Below are 14,957 nucleotides of genomic sequence, written 5' to 3' on the forward strand. Positions count from 1 at the left end.
TTATTCATTCTTGAGAGACAAAGACAGAGTGCAAGTTGGGGGAGGGGGGGCGGGAAGAGCAGAGAGAGAGGGAGACACAGGATCTGAAGAAGGCTCCGGGCTCTGAGCTGTCAGCACAGAGCCCGACGCGGGGCTGGAACTCACGAGCTGTGAGATCATGATCTGAGCCGAAGTCGGACGCTTAACCGACTGAGCCACCCAGGCGCCCCTGGAAGTTTTATTTTTAAGGTTGACATTTCCATCAGCATTGCCAAAACAGTATATTGCGTTTTGATTCTTTTTTTTAATTTAATTTAATTTTTTAAAATTTACATCTAAAATTAGGGGCTTGAACTCACCATGAAATCATGACCTGCGCTAAAGTCAGACACTTAACCAACTGAGCCACCCAGGCACCCCTGTCTGCATTTTGTTTTTTAGTGCCTTCTATGTGCATGTATGAATTGTACTAGGAGCAGTGAGTGGGAAGGACAGAAAAGGAGCTTAATTGATTAGGGATAATCTGAACAGGCCTATAAAGAGGTCTTGCGAAGTACTTGGGCTTACGACTTAGGTGTATGTACAAATCAAGGGAGATGGAGAGCACAGCAATTTGAGAAGGAATGCAGGTTTTGAGCTGTACTTGACTTGCTGAAGGAAGGCCCAAGGAGAAGAGGGACTGTTCAGGGTTCTTCTAGATGCAGGTGGAACGTGTGCCGTCTGGTCCTTGCTCAGATGCCCCTTGGCGCAGACGTCACAGTCATCTGTTTCCTCTTTTTCAGGCAAATGAAGATGTGACACAGATTGTGGAGATTCTTCACTCTGGGCCTAGTAAATGGAACTGGCTTACCCGTCGTCTGGTGGAATTTACCTCTTCAGGAAGTGTCCTCCTGTTTGTTACTAAAAAAGCCAATGCTGAAGAGCTAGCCAATAACCTTAAGCAGGAGGGTCATAATCTTGGGCTGCTTCATGGGGACATGGATCAGAGTGAAAGAAACAAAGTCATTTCAGACTTTAAGAAAAAGGACATCCCAGTCCTGGTGGCCACAGATGTTGCAGGTAGAGTATGACTTCCCCCAGTGACCTTACGTTTCTGTGTTCTGAACAGGCCGAGAGATGGCATTCTGCTGGCCTGGCTGGCCACACCAAATGGGACAAGCGGTTCAGAGTATAGTGATCACAATCTGGAGCTTTGGGTACCACTTTTCACTTAATGTTTCTCTTTGCAAAAAAGAATCCCTGCAGTGGGAAGACGGGGAAAAAAATGTTGAGTCAGTTAATCATAGGCGAGGCCTTTGTTGTATGTCCGAATGTAGCAGCTGTCTTATGTTAATTGGGCATACTTCACTCAAGATCAAAAAGGTTTTTAAGTATGGTTCTTGGCTTGCATTGTGTTCTCGGTTTTTTGTTTTTTATTTTTGTTTTCCAATTTTCTTTTTAATGCTTATTTGTTTATGAGAAAGAGAGCATAAGCAGGGGAGAGGCAGAGAGAGAGGGAGACACAGAATCTGAGGCAGGCTCCAAGCTGTCAGCACAGAGCCTGACATGGGGCTCAAACCCGTGAACTGTGAGATCATGACCTGAGCCGAAGTTGGACACTCAACCGACTGAGCCACCCAGGTGCCCCGTGTTTTCAGTTTAATAGTTGCCCCTAAAAACTCGTGTTTTCTCCCCAAAAGGAGATAATTTCTCAGCTTCAAGGCAATTTGATGCTGGCTTTAGTTATTTTATATGTTCTTGGTGCAAGAGAGAGGCCATGGCAGAAGGCATCTGTCTCAGGCTAGATGGCTTGGCATCATAGAATCGACAATGGTGGGATTTGCTCTTGAAGGGTAACTTTAATTAAATGCTTGTGTATTAGCTCACCAAACCATACACTTTGCCTAGAGTAGAGGAATGTGGTTTCTTAAAGAGCCAGCATTTTGGATTACATTGTTTTTTCTGACTCATGCTGAAAAATAAAAGAATTTGGTTGTTTTTATTTCAGCCCGTGGTCTGGATATTCCTTCAATTAAGACCGTCATTAACTATGATGTGGCACGAGACATTGATACTCATACTCACAGGATTGGCCGCACAGGACGAGCGGGTGAGAAGGGCGTGGCATATACCTTGCTGACCCCCAAGGACAGCAATTTTGCTGGTGACCTTGTCCGGAACTTGGAAGGAGCCAATCAACATGTTTCCAAGGAACTCCTAGATCTAGCCATGCAGGTGAGGGGCTGGGCACACTTCACATTGCCCCAGGTTATAAAACTAAGTGAAAAAAATTCAACAAGCTTGAGAAGATAACATAGAAACAGGACAGGAAAGTTGGGGCCGTGGGTGGGGGCAGTGCTTATGACAGATCGGTATTATAGGACATTAAAATTCATCTGGTCCATCTGCTTATCCTCTCCTTTCAGCAACATCTGTTTGAAAAGCTATTCCTTTTTGTGCTAAAATCTGTCCCTCTGAAATTTCTGCCTGCTTGCCTCATAGCATACTTGTAAGTTTAATCTCAAAGATGGCTGCTATTTCCCTTACCACTCTATCTCCCAGTCTTCTCCTTGGGGGGCTAAAAATGTGTGATGTCTTAAGAAAACGATATATTTAACTATTTTACGTAGACTTAGGTCTCAGACCTTTGACAACCTTGATTACCGATCCAAAGCTGGGCGTTCTACTGAATTAAGTCTTGAGTCATCTTTTAATTTTTTTTTTTTAATGTTTGTTTATTTTTGAGAGAGACAGAATGCGAGTGGGTTAGGGGCAGAGAAAGAGGGAGACCAGAATCGGAAGCAGGTTCCAGGCTCTGAGCTGTCAGCACAGAGCCCGACGCAGGGCTCGAACTCACGAGCTGTGAACTCAACGACCTGAGCCGAAGTCAGACGCTCAACCGACTGAGCCACCCAGGCGCCCCTAAATCTCGAGTCATCTGAACACGTCATCCCCATATTACAAATGGATTCAGTATAAACATTCTGATAGTAAAGACTTTGTGTTTTTTAGATTTACAAGCCAGCTCACAGAATAGCTTATCCATAATGTACTCACAGTGTGGTACTGCTGTCCATGCTCGGGGTTCTGGGAGTAAAGGACCTGCATTGCAGGAAGGAATAGGATACGGTTTCCTTCTCTTTCCTGGGTACAGAGAGCCAGTCGTAAACTACATTTTCAAACAGGATATATCTTGTCTTTGGCTTTTTCCTGCATCCCTTTTTGTGCCTCATGTTTCCTGTGCTCTCAGACTGTGTGATCAGCTTCCCTGGTCAGTGCCTTTCTGAAGCCAGCCCTACCTCTTAAGTACTTCATTTAGATTGTAACATGTGATTGTCAGATAAAGGACTAACCTCTCCCAGTCATGTTGGCATTCTGAAGAGAATGTGAATAAATCTGATGAGTAGTGTTCTGCTAGTGATAAGTTCAAGGAACACTTTGGGCTATGGGTAAATAAAACTTTCAGTTATGGGGCTACCAGTCCTGGACGTCTGCCCCTAGAGCCAATTCTGATGAGCCTCACTTTACATAGCCTTTTTCCTTTACTTCTGAACCCACCAGTTCTTAAAAGCTCCATTATTTGTATAGTCCAGTGGTATGTATAGATTGAGATATAGAAAATCAGTTCATTTTCCTCTAGGAAATTAGAAGAGGCCAGAGTAAGTAAGTGTTTCATATCTGAGGCTTGTGTGATCACTTCCCTTCCTGGTGCTAAGACTCCTGACAAATTTGGTGGACTAAACTGTTCCTATGAACAGTTGCCGTAAAAACGTTGGCTAAACATGAAGCAGTAAGTTCCTCCCTCCCCCTTAATTTCCTGTTTGATGTTGTCTTCTTTCTCTGGCCGCCTCTTCTTCCCCTCGCCTAACCTTGAATTATGTTCAACACAGAATGCCTGGTTTCGGAAATCCCGCTTTAAAGGAGGCAAAGGCAAAAAGCTGAACATTGGTGGAGGTGGCCTAGGCTACAGGGAGCGGCCTGGCCTAGGCTCAGAGAACACGGTGAGTCCAGACTACAGTAGTGCCCTTAGGGCTGGCCCTGAGTCCTGGAAGAGGTTATGACTGTCCTCATCTACCTGCGAAAGCCTCTCTGAGTTCAGAACCTTGTCTAGAAGGGAATGTTGTGACTTCTATTGAAGAAGCACCCATGTGTACGTGGTGACTAGACCTGCTCAGGAAATAGTCTAGATTAGCAGTGGTTTGCAAACTGTGGTCTCTGGCAGCAGCAGTAAACTGCAAACTTGTGCACTATCCCAGGCCTGGTGAGTTAGAAACTCTGGGAGGTGGGGCCCAGCACTCTGTTGTTACAAGCCCTCCAGCAATGGCCTAGAGCCTGCTGCTACGAACACAGGGTCTGTAAACTCTACTGTATCTTGTAACTAAACTCAGGAATGCTTCCTACATTCGGTGGGAAATAGCACCAGAGTGAGGTGAGAGCTAGCTTTTCTCACAGAACAGTTAACAAAAGTGTCCCCTCACTGGCTTTCTTAACTTTGATTCCAAACCAAAGTAGAAAGCTGCCAGTCTGTTTCTGGAGCGTTACAGTTAACTCGGTGTCTTTGAGAAGAATCTGCTCCTGTGTCTCAGTAACAATGATGCACAGGACACAGATGTTAGCGATAGCTACCGTTGAGCACTTACTGTATGCCAGGCCAGCCACTGCAGGCCGTCCTGTGTATTAAGTCCATCTTTACATCCACCCAGTGACAGCAAGTACAGGTGATAAACCTGAGGCACCCCAAGTTATACTCCAGTAAGTGTTGAAGCGGAGACTCAGACTTAAGAGTGGAACAGTGTATATGCTACATGCATACGCTGTATACTGCCTTGTGGCCTCTTTGTCCGTAGCATAAAGCTCCACAGAATTATATAAATATCAGGTTTGTGTGCATAAATAGTACCACATGATCAGCTTTGAGCATTATCTGACTTAATTTCTAATATATTAGGGTTAGTTCCCCCAAAACAGAATCACTGGGTTAAAAGTCATAAATAAAACATTTTAAAATGATTATTACTGTACTTTTTTCCACAAAATATAAATAAAAATATCCTGTTCCCATTGCAGCGCCCACTTCTGTTTCCAGTATATTGAGGCCCATTCTGTCCTCATGGGTATGCTTGTTTTTTAGGACCGAGGAAATAACAACAATGTAATGAGCAATTATGAGGCCTACAAGCCCTCCACAGGAGCCATGGGAGATCGGCTGACGGCCATGAAAGCAGCTTTCCAGGTCTGGATTTAAACATATAAACAAGCTTTCACTGGCAACTCTTGGGCTGTGATGACGGGCCTAGTCTTTCTGAGATGATGGCTGGGCTTATACGCTTGATGCTGGATTTAGAGCCTTCTCACTGCTTTCAGTTTTGAGTATAAACTTAGTGGTAGCTTACCTAGAGGTGCAGGTGTAGAAGCTAGGGAATCTCCTCCTGCCGGTCACTGACCTCCGTCTTCCCAAAGCCCAGGACTGTTGTGCTGCCGCAGGGCTGGTGTTCCCTCCCTGCCTCCACAGCCAAGAGTTTGCCTGCCTCTAAGACCGTTGTAATCTGATTGAGAGTAATTGCCATTTTCCAGCTAAGACAAGTTTGATTCTGTAGTTCTTATGAATTCTGAACACGTCTTCTATACTTACTCCTCCAGTTGGCTGGCTAACCAGCTGAGCCTTAATTTATACATTTTATCTGCCCTCAGTGATGTTTCAGTTAGATCCCTAGGTTTATTCTCTCTCATTAATAGAGGAACATAGAGACCACAGAGTAATGGGGCCATCAGGATGCTCAAATCATCGTGCCAGGATAGCATAGAATTTGTGTACCTTCTATTGCCAAGCTTACCTGTCCAATTTTCTTGAACCCGCTATCTTACCTACTCCTGTTGTCTCTCTTTTAGTCACAGTACAAGAGTCACTTTGTTGCTGCCAGCTTAAGCAACCAGAAGGCAGGAAGCTCTGCTGCTGGGGCGAGTGGATGGACTAGTGCAGGGAGCTTGAATTCTGTTCCAACTAATTCAGCCCAACAGGGCCATAACAGTCCAGACAGCCCCATTGCCAGCGCCACCAAGGGCATCCCAGGCTTTGGCAACACCGGGAACCTCAGCAGTGCTCCAGTGACCTACCCTTCCGCTGGAGCCCAGGGAGTCAACAACACAGCTTCAGGGAATAACAGCCGAGAAGGGCCTGGGGGAGGCAACGGGAAGAGAGAGAGATATACTGAAAACCGGGGTGGCAGCCGCCACAGTCACGGAGAGAGTGGCAATCGGCATGGCGACAGCCCACGTCATGGAGATGGTGGTCGCCATGGAGATGGATACCGCTACCCAGAAAGCGGCAGCCGTCATGCTGATGGTCACCGTCACGGGGAGAACAGACATGGAGGAGGTGGAGGCCGACATGGAGAGAGCCGAGGCGCAAACGATGGTCGGAATGGTGAAAGCAGGAAAGAAGGTTGCAATCGTGAGAGCAAGGTGGACCCCAAGGTGGACAGCAAGATGGACAAGATGGACAGCAAGACAGATAAGACAGCTGACGGTTTTGCTGTCCCCGAGCCACCCAAGCGCAAGAAAAGTCGATGGGACAGTTAGAGGGTATGTGCTGAAGTGTGGAATCAATTGTCTTTAATTTTATTTTTAGAAAGATTTTTGGTAACTAGGTGTCTCAGGGCTGGGTTGGGGCCCACGGTATAAGGACGCCCTGCCCTTAGTGGATAGCTGGAGCTTGGAGACATTACCCTTTCATCTGGATCAGTTTTCAGATGTCTTCTTAGCAAGCTGCTTTGGTCCTTGGAAGCAGCGAGCGCTGGGAACTTCCTTTTGGGCTCTGGGTGAGTTGTCAAGGTCAGTTGGGAATACCTTGGAAGAAAGGGCCTTCTAGGGCACAAAACTCACTCTAGGTTTATATTATATGTAGCGTATATTTTTTACTAAACTGTCACCTTATAAACATCTACAAATAAAATTCCTTTTCTTAGCTGTGTGGCCAGGCAGTCCCTTTTAGGAGTTGGCTTTCTGCAAACCCAACCCACTGAAGTGTTTGTTAGAGATTTGGGGAAGCATTTTGGTGCTTCTAGACTTTGCAGGGAAGGGAGATGTCTGATTCTAAGCAGGAGTCCATGGTCAGGTTCCCCAGCCAGGTTTGTATCCAGTCCTGAGACAGGAAGCAGCAGCCGCCTGCCAGACCCAGAACCTCTGCCCTTCAAGAGGAAAAGATGATCCTGGAAACAAGACTGCTCCAGGTCTGAAGTGTTGCTAAATTTAAACAAAAACTCTGACAGCTTTTAAAGTGTCTTCTATTTCATTGTATTTTTTTTTTTTTTTAACTTGCCACAATGGTAGAAAAATCTTTTGCTGAAATGATTTTGATGATTTTTGTTCTATCTTGTTTATAAAAGGAAAAGAAATATACATCCTTCGAATTTTGTGACTTTGTGAAGGTTTCTTTAAGATGTGCATTCCTTTCTGCTTGCTCTAGTAAATGTTTTACTACTGGGACCTGTGGATTGTTTGTCATTTGTACTTCACAGTGAGTACATACAAAGTAGGATTTATAACAGTGCAGCACATGGTGTGAACACCCAGGTGTTGGAGTTAACACTTAATGGGAACTAAAATGTCCGGAAAAAAAAGTACCCTGGTTTTTATTTGGATGAATGGAGGAGGATGGGGGAAGACCAGCGATACTGAATATGCCACCCCAACACTAACCTTAAAAAAAGGTATGTGTGTTCAATACCCCCACAGGACGGATCCGAGACCTGCCTTCAGGCAGGAGGACGTCTCCTCACCACGCAGGACCACCTTGAGAGTTCTAGGCACCCCACCTGTGTGTCCACCCGCTGACGGATGCAAACGAGACTGTAGCTGGTACCAGGGGGGCCAGAATCACCCCTCTGCGTCCTCACACTGTCTTCTCAGAGGCTCTGCTCACTTCCGTCTGTGTTTTTTCTTCTGCTCTTTCCTTTGTTGTGCTCTTTGGTCCTTCTTCATCCTTGAGTCCACCACTTTGAAATGACCTCTGACCCCAGCTGGCCGGCGCACTTTGCGGCCCACACCTTTTTTGGCTACGACGTAGGTGACTTGGCGTTTCTCCCTGCCGAGCCCAGCCTTCTTGTAGAGGCTGTAAATGGAAGGAACAGGTTCAAGGCTTCCTGCTACTTTTCAACCCCATGTACCTTTGTGGGTGATCCCTCTCCCTCACCTCCTAAGCTGAGCCACTTTCTCTCGTTCAGAGATGTCCACGGTGTTCACCACAGCCTCTGCCTTCTTCTTGGTTTGCTCCAGCTTCTTTAGCATCTGTCAGGGGTGGGGGGGGTAGGTGCTCAGTGAGACCTTTTCCCAGCTCCCTTCCCTGCACTCAGGCAGCCCCACTATTTACCCTCCTACCCTCCGTTTCTTTCTGGCTTTGGCCTCAGCAACTTTCTTGATGGGACGCGCATTGATTTCCCGCCAGCGTCTGCGGTAGTGTTCCACCTCCTTCTTGTCAATGGGCAGCTGCCGTACCCTGTGCTGCTTTTCCTCCTGCACAAACCACTCCGGAAGCTCTCCCTCCTCCTCGTTAAACGTATACCTAAGCAGAAAGAGAAGAGCAGCCCTGAGGACCCCTCCAGGCTTCCTAAAGCAGAAATCACCCCCTTACCCACCCCCAGTCAGGGCCACTTCTCATGACTTTCTGGCCCTCTTACCTGCTGAAGGAATCATCTATGAGGTCTCGTTTAGCCTTTTTGGAAGAAGCAATGATAGCACCTAGGGCAAGGCCTTCAGGGTCTAGTATCCTACGTTTCACTAGAGAGAAAAAGGGACAATGTCAAAGCCTCCTTCCCAACACGGAAACTTCCAATGTCGCCTCCCATTCCATAAGGCGTGGAGCTCACTTGGGTCCTCGATGGGCACAATCTCAAACCCGTCTTCATCTGACTTAGGCCCACGGCTTCGCTTCTTTCCATGCTTTGGTTCCCAACTGCAGAAGGGGGACAATCATGTACTGTTCTGCCATTCCCCAGACCCACTCCTGCCTCACGCCTCAACCACGCTTCCTATTTAAGACTTGAACTTCCAAAAACACCCTCCCAGGCCATACCGCACACCACTTAAATCAGAACCGTTGGTACTTCTTAAAACTCACGGTCTACAGCCAAAGCTGAAAACCCCGAACGTGGAGAAACGGTCACAAGCACTGCTTTTTCATCCCTTCTCCAGTCACCTGCAGGCACTCACCTCTCCCCATCCTCGCTGCTGCTGCTATCGCTGTCTGAGCTGCCATCTCTTTCTTCCCCGCCAGGCCCACTGGTGGCCTCTGCCTCTGACGCAGCCCCTGCCCCTGCTGGATCCTTCTCCTGGCACGGGGGAGGTTCTTCCTCGGGCTTCAAACTGGAAGGAGGTGGCAGCTGCTGCCGCCCCTTCCGACGGCTCTCATACAACAGCTGTGCTTGACTGATCTCCAGGGCCTCATCCGCATCATCCTCAAGCCCACTGAAGCCATCCTGTGATTGAGAAGGGGAATATTCAAGCTGCCTTTCTCCCAGGGAATGCTCATTCCCTATCTTTCTGGGCTGCCAACCTCTTCTTACCTTAGAGAACCACAGACTGGCTTGTTCTTCCCGCAGTACCGTCCTTTCCTCCAGTGGTACCAGCAGCGGATTCTCCTCTTCTTCCTCTTTGTCACCATCTTCTACTTCAGCAAATCGTACACTGCAGACCCAAGGAGAATGGGTGGAGGATGGGTGCCCCGGAGGACCTGCTCCCTGACACCCTCTGGCAATCCGTACGACCAGCTGTGCTTCAAAACTCACACTGAGGGGGTCAGTACTCCCTCCTGCACGCGCACCGCCGCCCTTACCGCTTTTGGTCCTTTAGACGCGGAGATCCTCCAACTCCCGCCAGCTCCTCTGGATCCAAGTCACTGTCCAGAGATGTGTCGTCATCCTCGACATCTGATACATAGATGTCATCCCTTGGCACATCAGACAGAAATGTGTCCGCAGCACTCATATCCCCTTGTGTTACCTCCTCTAACAACTAGAGTTTGACAGAAACAAAGAGATCAAGGGTACTCCTAAGGAACATACTACTGCTTCCCCCCGCCCGGCTGTGTTATCAGCAGAGCTTGAAAAAACGCTGTGGCAAATACAGAGAAGTGACAGGACTAAATGTTTAACACCTCCCGTTCTAGACCAGGCCACTATCCCACGCGCTGTCTTCCAATAGTACCAGAAATAAATTTTAAAAAATACCCCAAAGCCTATATATAACATCGAATGTTAAAATAGTCTGAAACGCTGGTTATTCTTTAAAAATTACTCTCAGAAAGCACATCGCCTTCTGAAAATAAATCTACGAGTTTTGTTTCCACGGAATAAAAGAGCCCAGGCAACATACATCTAACAAGAATGATTTCAGTTACAAACTCAACCTCAAAATCCATTTTCCTAATAACAAAGCTAGCTGTTCTTGCGAGTTTACCACATTAGCAGTGATTATACCTAAACCCTCTTTCAATTCGTCCCCAAAACCCTGGTCAGTAGGTTCTATTATTCTTTCACAGATGAGGAAACTAAGGCAAAGAACTACTCTGGCAGTCTGCTCCAGAACCACCGTGCTCTCTCCCTCCTGCACTTGTACCAAAGATGACCTGGTTTCCCTTCCCACAAGGGCCACAAAAGTTCACTGTGCTTGTTGATGCTGCTTTTATGATGGAAAAGCAGGTTCTCCAGTATTTGGCAGAAAGCACCACCTAGCAGCCTATGGCGTCAAGGTGCTAACTTGGTCTTGGTGAACGGAAGAAGGCTGCCCTCCTCCGAAGGAAACCATCATGCGTCCTGGTATCCCAGTTACCCTGGCTGCATCTACTAGCACCTAAGCTTACTGCAAAGAGTGTCTCTTAGTTCTAATATTCTAGTTCTATGAGAATAAATGCACATCCTACTCATAAACGTTCCTGAGCTTATCATTTTAAATGTCCTTAAACGTTACTTATTTTTTTTTATCGTGCAAGCAGGGGAGGGGCAGAGAGACAGAGAATGTGAAGTGGGCTCTGAGCTGTCAGCCCAGAGCCTGATGCGGGGCTCAAACTCACAAAGCCCAAGATCATGACCTGAGCCCAAGTTGGACGCTCAACCGACCGAGCCACCCAGGTGCCCCTAATCTCGTCATTTTAGTCGTATGTTTCTCCCTGGCTTTTCAGGCACAAAGCTCTGGGTTCTTTCCCCCGTCTCCTCTCCCCAAAAATGAGGCCCCTCTCATTTTATGGGTGAACACAGCAAACGTGAGCCATGAACATTCAGCACACTTAAAACAGACATTCAGTGCCCCCCACGTCCAAATACCTAATGAGATCATTCGGTCTCCTCAGTGTGCCCTAACCCCGCCCTCACCTGGTGACCCCGGATGGTGCGCAGGGAGAACATGCCAGTCTCCCCCTCATCTGCAATAGAAACCCCAGGAAGGTCCATCTTCAGCTCCACACGCTCCCGCTGTTTTCTCTGCTCACGCAGCAGCTTCTTTTTCTTCCTGAGGGGACGGACAATTGAGGAATCCCGCCTGCCCAGCTCTAAAGGTTCCCCATCTGTGCCTTCACCCCCTCCTCCAGCTTCACACACCGAGGCGCTCCGCAGCGGGCTCCCCAAACGCCTTCCCACTCCCCTCACCTCTTTAATTCTGCCACCTCCTGGGCCTTCATCTCCGCCAGGGTCCGGTCAAGTTGCTCCTCCTCTTCTTCCTCCTTCGAGGGCTGCCGCACAGTCCCGGCTGTTGACTCTTCATCAGCCTCCTCCTCTTCCTCTCCCGAGCTGAGACTGACCACGGGGTCCAAGCACTTATTTTCTCAACACACTTCCCCACCAACTTTGCTTATTTTCTCAACATGCTTCCCCACCAACACACAGTCAACACCTACCCTGGTCTAATTCCCTCCTCACCTGATGTCCATTGCCTTCGCCTGCTCTTTCAGCTTCTTGGCCACGTGCCGCCGAAGCTTCGTTCTCCAGTTCAGTAGGGACCTGCCCCAGAAATACCTTTACTGACCCTGCCGTTTCCCTCTTTGTCCCTGCCCCCTTTTTAGCCCCGCCCTCCCAATCTCTAGCACAGCAGCATCCTGTTCCCAGAAATCCGATGCTAGCTGAATTCCTCAAACGCCTTGAGGAAGAAACCGCTGCTGCGTCTTCAAAGGCCTTTCCCTGCCTTTGGGGCTCCTGGCACCTATGCCCACCCCTGCCACACACCTAAGTTCCTTGCGCCCTAGCACTTTGATGTCCTGACAGCAGGCCCGCACATCCTCAGTGGTGGCTGGATGCTGTGCCAACTCTTCATCATCTAGCAAGATCTGTTTGGGAGTAAGGAAAGGAATCGGGAGATTTGGGGCTCACGTTTCTGAGGCTTCCTTCCACCCCTCAAATCTCAGGACTCACTTCGCTGGCTTTGGAGAGGAAGTCAACAGGGTTGGCAGCTCGGAGAAAGTCGGTGACTGAAGTTCGGTGATAAAGGGTGAGGTCGCCCTCAGCATAGCCTTCAGCCTTAGGGAGGGAAATAAAGAAAGTTAAAAAGGCCCTTCTAAGCTGTCTATAAGAACCACCAGGCCCAACCTCCCCTGAGTTCCAGAACCTGAGAGTGGTCCCATTCCCCAAACACACCTTTGGCTTCTTCTTAGTCACCAATTCGGTAACAGTCTTGGCCTGAACTTCAATCTCCTTGAAGGCAAATTTGGGGTCAAAGAATTTACTGTCAACCTTGTCAGGAGCCAGGAATCCTAAGACGATACGATATATAAGCAAGTGTGCTTTGGCAGCTAAGAAACCGAGTCACGAGAACAAAAATGCGATGCCCACCCTGGCAGACTACAAAGATCTCCGCAGATTCATGGCGGGAGGCTTGGGGCTTAGTGGCCTGGACACGGCGAAAGAGCTGCTGGAAGATCCACAGTAGGGGCTGATAGTCACGAGAGCGAAAAACCTTTGTGATAAAGCAGCCACCGCGGGCCAGAAAATCACAAGCCAAACGCAGAGCCATCAGTGTCAAGTGGGCTGTGGGAAAGAGACAATTAGCTGAGGACCTCTGCAGCCTGAGAGGGCTTGCCCACCTCCACTCTCCTCTCCAGGCCCCCCACTCTTGGCACCTTGTGAATAGGCATCGTGGACCCAGCTAGCCCCAACGTTGGGGGCCCCATCATTGAGCACAACATCAACTTTCCAGGTCTTCAGCTCCTTCTTCAGGGCCTACAGAGAAGAAGAGGGACTAGAGCAACAGGAACACAGAAATGGCTATGAACGGGGTCTCTGGTCCAGTGATTTGTCTACCCAGTCACTTGCTGAATGCCCACAATGGGCCCAATACTGTGCCAGGCACAGGAGACACAATGATAAAAATATATAATAGTAACATAATAACAACAACAACACATCTTCAAGGGAGTTACATTCTACTAGGAAGCCTACTGGAAAAGATTTCAATGATATCTCTGCACTTCCAATTCTAAACACCTCATTCCTGATTAAAATAAAACCTGCAGTGGAGACTAAGCATATCACAAGCCTTGTCATACAGAATGTGCAGACACTGCTCAAGGCATGTTACACAGAAAAAAGCTTGCGTTCAGGGGATCTGGGTAGTGACAAGTCAGATGTGGCTGCGTGCATGTAAACCAGAGAGAGAGAGAGAGAGAGAGAGAGAGAGAGAGAGAGAGAGAGAGAGAGATTCCTATTACCTGCCTACAGCGTTCTGTTGTGATGTCCTCCTGGAGTGTCACCACATTGGGAAGAGGCTTGATTGGAACCAGGTCCACTCCTGGAAGAAATCAGGTCAGAGAATTCCAAAAGCCTGCCTCAAGCAGGGAGAAAGAAAACGGAGAACACAATCAGTATCTCACACTCCCACCCCTTTAAACCCTCAGGAGGGCCACCTGTTACTCACCCACAATAAGGCTGGATACAGGCATAAACTTAGCAGCCACCTGCAACCTATTAAAGAATAATAACAATTGGGGCGCCTGGGTGGCGCAGTCGGTTAAGCGTCTGACTTCAGCTCAGGTCACGATCTTGCGGTCTGTGAGTTCGAGCCCCACGTCAGGCTCTGGGCTGATGGCTCAGAGCCTGGAGCCTGCTTCCAATTCTGTGTCCCCTTCTCTCTCTGCCCCTCCCCCCTTCATGCTCTGTCTCTGTCTCAAAAATAAATAAACGTTAAAAAAAATTTAATAAAAAAAAGAATAATAACGATTAAAATAATCCAAGACCGTTCCTTTTCCTCTCTTGACAATGTGAACTCTCACCATGTGTATTAGAACCGCTATCAGGTGCACTGGCCAGAGCATGTAAAACACACGTTTCAAACCTCTTCTCTGCGACCTACGTCTACAATAGAGAAGTTTGAGGCTGATATTGTTACCGCATTCCTCCCTCCCCCAATGCAACTCTCAGTCATCCAAGGCCGGAAACCAAGGAACAGCCATGAAGAGCCACAGGTACCGGCTGTTACTCACCATCCCCCTGGCGCAGCACACAGGTCCAGCAAGGCTCGGGCTTTCTGCAGGAACTGAAAGCGGCGATTTAACTGGATCAGCTTGAAAGCAGAGCGGGAGCGGTAACCTGGGGGCACCGACAAAACGTTAAACTCGGCGGGGCGTTTTCCCAGGAGTTCTGCGGTCTCACAACCCACCACCCCGTCTTCTAAATTCAAACTCAATATTCGGAAAGGGGCGAATCGAAAAGGTCATTCGTTCGCTCTCTCCCTTGGTGGCAAAGGCGCGGGCCTTGACTCACCGGTCTCCTTCGCCAGATGATAGAACTTGTCCCTCCGGCTCTTCCCGACTTTGCCTTTCTTGCCCATGGTGGAACGCGGTGTGTGGGAGTAGTGTCACTCAATCTGGAAACAAGGTAGAAATCGAAAAGCCTCTTCCCGAAGCGCTACAGTCCACTTCGGTGCGGCAAACACCTACCCTCACCACCTTTTTCACTACTCGGGTAGCGGCACACGTGGGCAGCACACGTACTTCCGCTTCCGCTTGCGTCGCTTGCGTCCCC

The 14,957-nt window shown here is 48.4% G+C and overlaps 2 protein-coding genes across 3 annotated transcripts in view; one reads left to right on the forward strand and one right to left on the reverse strand.

The window, feature by feature from the left end:
• Nucleotides 1–7,443, forward strand: part of DDX42 (DEAD-box helicase 42) — a 40,021-nt gene extending 32,578 nt beyond the window's left edge. For both annotated transcript variants that reach the window (XM_006940486.5, XM_045044980.1), the window contains 5 exons: nt 762–1,038; nt 1,967–2,193; nt 3,849–3,959; nt 5,090–5,191; nt 5,848–7,443. In XM_006940486.5, coding sequence (XP_006940548.1) covers nt 762–1,038; nt 1,967–2,193; nt 3,849–3,959; nt 5,090–5,191; nt 5,848–6,537 — 1,407 coding nt within the window. In that variant the 3' untranslated portion in view covers nt 6,538–7,443. The remainder of the gene's footprint in view (nt 1–761; nt 1,039–1,966; nt 2,194–3,848; nt 3,960–5,089; nt 5,192–5,847) is intronic.
• A 121-nt stretch (nt 7,444–7,564) lies between these two features.
• On the reverse strand, nt 7,565–14,909 carry FTSJ3 (FtsJ RNA 2'-O-methyltransferase 3). Its single transcript, XM_003997057.6, has 20 exons — nt 14,697–14,909; nt 14,417–14,522; nt 13,852–13,898; nt 13,646–13,725; nt 13,058–13,157; nt 12,771–12,965; nt 12,576–12,691; nt 12,354–12,458; nt 12,168–12,268; nt 11,865–11,945; nt 11,595–11,741; nt 11,322–11,457; nt 9,788–9,966; nt 9,519–9,639; nt 9,166–9,431; nt 8,823–8,908; nt 8,634–8,733; nt 8,335–8,518; nt 8,150–8,244; nt 7,565–8,068 (listed from the first exon to the last, which is right to left on the reverse strand). Exons 1-20 carry the CDS (start codon nt 14,761–14,763, stop codon nt 7,876–7,878), a joined length of 2,505 nt encoding a protein of 834 aa, XP_003997106.1. The 5' UTR covers nt 14,764–14,909; the 3' UTR covers nt 7,565–7,875.
• Between the last annotated feature and the right edge of the window lie 48 nt (nt 14,910–14,957).

Source organism: Felis catus, chromosome E1 (genome assembly GCF_018350175.1).
Source record: "Felis catus isolate Fca126 chromosome E1, F.catus_Fca126_mat1.0, whole genome shotgun sequence".
NCBI classification, from domain to species: domain Eukaryota; kingdom Metazoa; phylum Chordata; class Mammalia; order Carnivora; family Felidae; genus Felis; species Felis catus.